At 57.7% G+C, this 6966-nt stretch overlaps 1 protein-coding gene across 1 annotated transcript; it reads right to left on the bottom strand.

Moving 5' to 3' along the window:
• Positions 1–707: 707 nt before the first annotated feature.
• Positions 708–3401, bottom strand: LOC132249184 (maestro heat-like repeat family member 5). The gene is made up of 7 exons (XM_059723530.1): positions 3291–3401; positions 2836–2958; positions 2341–2420; positions 1811–1913; positions 1617–1712; positions 1228–1335; positions 708–905 (listed from the first exon to the last, which is right to left on the bottom strand). The coding sequence occupies exons 2-7, from the start codon at positions 2836–2838 to the stop codon at positions 708–710; spliced, it is 588 nt and encodes a 195-aa protein (XP_059579513.1). The 5' UTR covers positions 2839–2958; positions 3291–3401.
• Positions 3402–6966: the final 3565 nt, after the last annotated feature.

Genomic DNA, 6966 nt, shown 5'->3' with positions numbered 1-6966 from the left:
GAGAAGCAGCAGGCCTTTCTCCACAACCCTGGACACAGCCACTATTGACACACAGCCCCACACCCTGAGCTTTGCCAGGGCTGGGCAGAGCATCCTTACCTCCCCGACTTGGGCCAGGTCCATGTAGCTCTGGACCTGGCTCTGCTGTTCCTGGCTTAGATGGAGAAGCCCCTCTGCCTCCTGCATGTCTCGGCCTTGGACACACAGAAAGATCTTACTCTGAGCTGGCATTGTGGCTTCAGTGTTTGGTGTCTGCCCAGTGGAGCCAACACTGCCGCATGGCACAGCGTGCTCAGGGCCCTGGCAGGGTTTCATCGTTTTGGGTCGTAAGTGCTGATCCAGGCTCCCTAGGTTTCCTGTGTCCTTTATGTTCTGGGGCTCCGGGACTGGCTGCTTGGTTTAGACAGGGTTAAATATCAGAAATGCCCGCACCCAGTCAAGGCAAGTGCTGCTCTAAGTTACTTCCCTGGCAACACCCCCAGGCTCTTGCTTGTGGTCTGTGCTACTGCTCCTGCCCAGCGGGGGCTCTTTCCCACCATGTCTCTCCCAGGATCTTTACCCACGTTCGAGGGCAGACCTTGAACATGCTCATTTTCCTAGCCGGAGGCCAAACTGGGTTCTGGAGTGAAAGGGCTGGTGTACATTTGCACACTAATCTGGGTGTGGGCAAACACTGGCAGGGAAAGCTTCTTGTCCCCGAGCTGGGATCAGCGTGTGGACAGAAGGATTGTTTGCATAGGGGTCTTGCACCCTGGCCGGGCTTCCTTACCCTTGTTGTGCAGCAGGATTTGGGCGAGCAGGTAGATGCCCTCCCTGGCCTGACAGCTGATGTCTGCTGCTGGGTGGCTGAGGGACAGACACAGCTGGGCCGCGGTGTCACCCATCTGGGGCATGTCGGGCGAGTCCTAACAAGGCGGAGAGGGGAAGGGAATGAATCTGCGTCCTACCTTGCATCACACACACACTTTCCCATCCTGGGTGTCTCTGTCCATCTCCTGCTGCCCCATGCCACAGGATAGGTCAGGGCAAAACAGCTAGAGCCAGAGCACTAAAGCCCTCTGTTCCCATCGCAGCCTGGAGCCAAGGGACCCGAATTGGTTCCCTGGAGGTCTCCCTGCCCTGCTGCTCAGGAAGGCCAGGACCAAATGTGATACTGCCCAGAGCAGGGTGATCACATGGCAGCCTCAAAAGACCCAGGAGGCACCCCTGAGCCCAGGGACCCCTTACCTCAAACTGTGGGAGGAGGGAAACAGCAAAGCGGAGCAGGGCGCTGCTGCTTCTCATGGCCTTCGCCCTGTCTATGGCGCCAGGAGACTGCAGCCAGGATGTCAGGTGCTGTGGGAGAAACAGGGTCAATGGCCACTGGCCCCTGCAGTACCCATGAGCCCATGCCCTTCCTCTGCCTCGAGCCTATCTGGGAGTTTGGAGGATCTGCCGCATGGTCCGAGGCTCTGAAAAGAGCTCTCCAGGCCTGGTACAGACAATGCAGATGCCTCAGGACAAAGCTGTCTCTCTCCTGACAGGGCAGGGATGCATCCCTGAGGACAACCTTGGGCAGCTCACAGGGCACTGAGGCTGTCCCTCCCCAGAGCCCAGCTCCTCCGCACTGTGCTCACCTCCCAAAGGAACTGCAGCCTGTCCAAGCTGGGTGCGGTGGCCAACAGGCTCCTCAGCATGGCCTCCAGGTCCTCCATGTGCTTCTGCTGTTTGGTCTGGAGGGGAAGGATAGACAAGGCTCAGTACCATGCAGCCTGGGGCTGCACCTGCCAGGGGATGGTGTGCAGGACTGTGTAGGGGGAGGAGGAGTGACCCTGATATAAAGGCTGTTGTTTCTTGGGGACGTCAGGCAGATCTTCAGGGTGGTCTGCAGCAGGCACGACTCCATGGCTGGCTCCAGGGCTGGCTTCAGCTTGCTGTCAGGAGAGAGGAGCCTGTGTTAGCCTGAGCTCTGTGGGGCTGGTGGGGGCACTGCTCTGGGCTGGATGGAGGTGCTGGAGTCGGCACCAGTTGGCAAGAGTGGAAGGAGGAGCTGACGTGGTTACGACCCATCTGAAGTCTCCCAGCCCATCAGCATCAGGGCTGCAATAGAGCCCCCTCTCCCACTGCCCTTGTGACCCTGCTGCCCTCCTGCAAGATCTCCACAGCTATCCTCTCTTCAAGGCCCTCCTGACACCCCTGGAGGGAAATGCTCTCCAGTCAGGAGAAAGAGGTGCCCATGCTGTATTGCAAAATTGTACAATAGCCACTGGGGGCATGTGATTTGGGTGGGGTGGGCAAGTAACTCCGACCAATGCCAGAGCCAATATCGGGGCTGGAAGTGTTGGGCATGGGCACCAGTACCTGAGGCTGCAGATGGCAGCTATGCTGTTGCACAGGATCCTGTTTGGCTCTTCATCCTGTGTCACTGTCTTCATCAGGCCCTGCGAGACCCAAAGGACCATGTGAGATTAGGGCCCCACAGGCCTATCCTGCAGGGGAGACCACCCAGTGCTCCAGGCACAGGCAGATGGATCCTGCTTGCTATGGCAGGACCCCTCCCACATTTCCCTCGCACCCACCCAACTAACGTGGCCAGCCCTCCCCTTCCATCTCCCTCTCACACACACCCCTGGACCCAACTGCTCACACCCTGATCCCACCTCAGCTGCCCTCCAGATGCAGGATTCGCTCACTGTCCTGTATGGCTTTAGCCCAGAATTTCCCTTCCCCGTGCTCCCTTGTCAAGGCCCGGGCATGCCTGCCCTCCCCTGTGTGCGCCCTGCCTTCCTGGCCTTGGGAGCCCCTGTCTCTTCTCCCTCCCACTCCCCACAGTGCCCAGTGCACGGCCAAGCTCACCATGATCTTCTGTAGCAGAACCACTTAGCAGGTCTCCGGCTCCAGGGTGTCCTCTCCCCTCTGCTTGGTGGCTCTGCAGAGTGCGGGGATGGCGAGAAGGAAGCGCTCTCCATGCTCCTTGTCCTGCATCCCCCCGGAGCGGGATAGGACGAAAGATAGGGTGTTGGCCAGGGACCTTCCCATCCTGCCCAAATCAAATGTGGGACTAAGACCCCTTGGATGCCCCCCTTTCCTTGCACTGGTCTCCTGCTGGGGAAGCAGAGTGAGAAGCAGAGGCAGCACCTGTGATGGGAGGCTGGCTGTCAGACCAACGCACGCAAGTGGATGTGTCAGAGCCCGTGGGCTGAGTGTCTCCACTGTGGAGACCTGGGTTCATGTGGTATGACTGCCGTAAAGGCTGAATGTTGGGAGTCAAGGGTGGTCTGGTGGCCAGTTCCCTTAGGGGACTTTCCTACCTTTCCTTGGCCCTGGAGGTGCAGTATGATGTCTGTGAGGGCTTCTTTCTCCAGGAGCATCAGGTCTTCACCCTCCTGCTCTTCTTCCACCTCCTCACCTGGCCGGTAGGGAATCACTTCACAAGGATGAAAAAGGAGAGGGTGACTGCTGCTGCAGCTTGGAGGGTGTAAAGGGTCACAGGGGGCGCATAGATGCTTTCATCTTCTTTCTGCATCCTAGGGCCCTATCCCTATCCCAGAGCAAGTATCACACAGCCTCCCCGTGCGCTGACTCTGCATTTTCAACCTCATGCCCCCATTACTAAGGGGGACCAGACTGTCCCTATTTCCTTGGCAGGTGCCGGCCCCTGCACTGACCATGGATCCCCCTAAGTCAACCCCCACGGTCCCGCCTGCAGGGAATGGTGCCCATGACACTGGGATCACTGGAGATGTGTGGCTCAGGCTGTTTGTCCTGACTAAGATTTGACTGCGTAATGCCAGGGATGGATGGATTGGTCTGAGCGAGCGCATTGCCCCCAGATTCTTGGCACCCAGGCTATCTCCTCACCTTTCATGGTGGTGCCATGGGGTGGGTTGCTCCCGGACTCCACAGAGCTCTCAAGGTCTCCCTGGGAAGAGCTGGAGCTGAGGCTGGGGCTCGGGCAGGGCTTGCTGACCTCCTGCCCCAGGGAAGCTGGGTCCCCCTCCGTGGCAATGCAGGGGGCCAACTCCTCTGACCTGGTTTCAGGACACAGCTCCTGGTAGCTGGGTGCCCTGGGAGGAGAGCTGCACAGCAGCCCTGCCTGGTGCTCTTCCTGTGCTGGGTCCCGCCTGCCCAGCCGGAGCCGAGGCCACCTCCCTGCTTTCCGAGAGGGCTCCTCTGCCTCCTCAGTGTTTGTTCCAGGAGCTGCGGGCTTCCCTCTCCAGCACAGCAGGCATGTCCACCACCTGGTCTTGACTGTGCCCACTGCACCAATCGGGCTGCTCTCCTCCTCTGGCACAGGTCTCCTGCTGCTGACCTCCTCCCCTGGGGACACCTTGGTCATCCTGTGCTTCAGCATCTGCCTCAGCCTGTCCATCCTGGCAGGGAGCAGAAGCAGTCGTGAGCCATGCATCAAAGTATCCTCTCCCTAACCACCTGTCTGCCCTCCCTGGCCACCTGGGCCAGTCTCCCTTGTCCAGGAGACAGGCAGCTCGCTCAGCTTTTCCCGCCCCATCCTAGCAGCTTTGGTCCTAGGGGTCTCAGGCTTTGAGAGCTGCATGGTCAGGGACAAAGACCTTCAGTTGGTTTGGACATGCACTTCCCTCCCACTGCCGCAGCCCACTCCCTGCTCCTGACTGGGATGGACTAAACCCGGGAGTATAGGCCTCCCGTTGGATGTACTCTCTGGCTGATATACAGGTTCCCCAAACCAATGACATGTGGAGCCCCTTGCATGAGAGCTGTGGGTGCTCAGCAGCACCACAGGTTTAGGCTCCCAGAGCCATTCAGCCTGGGAAGCAGTTCCTGCCTGGGGAGGGGTTGAGAGTCCACACTTGGGGATCTTTCCAAACACCCTGCAGGTGGCCTTGGAGAGCCCTAGGGGCTGCGTCACTACATGGAGGTTTTGATTCTCCAGCCAAATTTGCAAATATGTGAAGCTGGCAGGGGCACGCTGAAGGCCACTCACTTGCCCTGGGGGATGGAGCGCTGCTGGGCAGATGCTCACAGACCCTCCGGGTGTGCTGTGATCCACTTGAGGCTCAGGCACTGAGGGGTCCTGACGCTCTTCTCTGGAGCCTCCACTGCTTCCTAGGAGCTGTAGCCAGTGGGTGAGGTCCGCTAGGTGAAAAGGGACTACAGGATCACATCACTAGGGTGGTTTGACCATAGCCCTTTAGACAGCCCCTTCCCTTCCAAGAATTTGCACTTCTTCTTCTTCCTGCCCTTTTCCCTCGGTGCTTCCCCACTCACAGGAGACTTGTCACTCCCTAACTTGTCCATGTTGGCCCTTCACTCCAAACCAGATTGAACTCCTGCTCCTTTCAGGTAGACAATTGGATCCTCTCTGATGCTCTCCACCTGTCTTCTACCTATGGGATGTCTTTATCCCTGTCAATGCCCAGGAAAGGATCTATTCCCCAGCTCTGCATTACCAATATATCTCACGCTACATTTACTCTAATGACATCCAGTGTTCCTGTCCACACTGGTTGTACACCATGCCTTATCCATCCTGGCTCTGAAGGAGACCCTGCATCAGGAACCATTTGGTGGCTTCAGGTTCACAGTTGAGGAAAAACTGGTCTGAATCAGAGATACGAAACACACACAGGGTTAAAACACAAACATTTCTTATCCTGTCCAATTCAGAGTGTTGCCTCTGGACCATGCCCAGCTCCTTCCTGCTACATGCGGAGCTGGTAGGAAAGGTTACTCTCAAGGCAGGTCTTCTGTGGATGCAGAATTAGTCTTTACCTGTTTCTGACCTGCAGGACCTGGGCCTGAAATCAGAAGAGACCCTCGCTTCCTTGCCACCTCCACAAGGATGTGAGGTTCAGGGTGGTTTGTCCATTTACCCGAGCCTTACCTGCTCCCCCTCAGCTGAGTGATCTCTAGGACAAATCCTCCTCTGGACTGGCTTTGTTGTCCTTCTCCAGCCGCTGTCAGGCAATCACTATGAGGAACCAAAAGTGCCATGAAGTCTTACAAGTTTGCATGAAAAACTTAAGCACCCTGAGCCTGATTTAAATAGGGAAATGAATCCTGAAATGAGGTCAGTGAGGAAGGATCTCATGTGAGCAACACACCTGTGGGTCAAGTGATGGAAATAGGCTACATGCTCAGGGGCGAGGCTGAGGTTGTGAAAATGTAGAGGAAAGTGGAGGAGGATTTTCTACGACAACCTCCATCATTTGGAGCTGTGACCCCTGTCGCTTAAGGTGTTCTCCTCGCCTGGTGCACACACTTGGCTGTCCTGGTTTTTTTTAAACAGGCCTGGAAAGCTCCGGTCCTGGTTCCTGCAGACCAAGGAAACGGAAACAGACTTTCTGCGGGGGCCACTTAGGCTGAGCACGGCTTGGTGATCCTCTCGCCTGGCTTTAAAAGCAACTAAAAAAACAAGTAGGAAAAGGGACCAGCCAATTGTGCAGGCCTTTCTCAAACTGTGATGTAAGGGGTGTTTTGCTGAGTAAAAACTGCAAGATGAGGTCCCAGTAAACCCCAAGGCCCCATGAGACTGTGAAGTTGGTGGAAATGTCATCAAGTCAGGTCATGGGGAACTGGTGCCACCTTAGTCGGGGGGACACGTGCCCCCTTGCGATGAGTCTCGCAGCACAGGGTGTGGGGGTCCCCCCTGCAGCCAATATCGCTGCCCGGAGGGAGTTCCCTCGCGGCCGATCGCTGCAGCCACTTCTGGGAGCACATCCAGCGATCGGTCTCCGCTTGCAGGGGGGCATCATCACTCCCACCTGCCCCCCTGCCCAAGTTAAGCAGCGAGCGCGTCTGACCAGGGGCGGCAGGAGAGGGGCAGCATCCCCAACGTCCCGCATACTGTCCCTGCCCAGACACGGGGCGGCCGTCAGCACCGCTCCAGCCGCCAACGGCAACTGCCTGCAACTCCCGGGTGCCGGCACGATTATACGAGTGCTGCCGCGGCAACGCGTCACGCTGCGCTCCACCATGGCCAGCCCCTCCGTCCGCCAGGGTCACATC

The sequence above is a fragment of the Alligator mississippiensis genome, chromosome 3 (genome assembly GCF_030867095.1).
Source record: "Alligator mississippiensis isolate rAllMis1 chromosome 3, rAllMis1, whole genome shotgun sequence".
NCBI classification, from domain to species: domain Eukaryota; kingdom Metazoa; phylum Chordata; order Crocodylia; family Alligatoridae; genus Alligator; species Alligator mississippiensis.
This window is presented reverse-complemented; position numbering and strand designations above follow the sequence as displayed.

Coding starts and splice junctions, on each gene's coding strand:
- LOC132249184 (XM_059723530.1), bottom strand. Junction 1,713..1,810: donor ACAACAGCCTTTATATCAGG/GTCACTCCTCCT, acceptor CTTCCCCTCCAG/ACCAAACAGCAGAAGCACAT. Junction 906..1,227: donor CCCTCCTCCCACAGTTTGAG/GTAAGGGGTCCC, acceptor CCGCCTTGTTAG/GACTCGCCCGACATGCCCCA.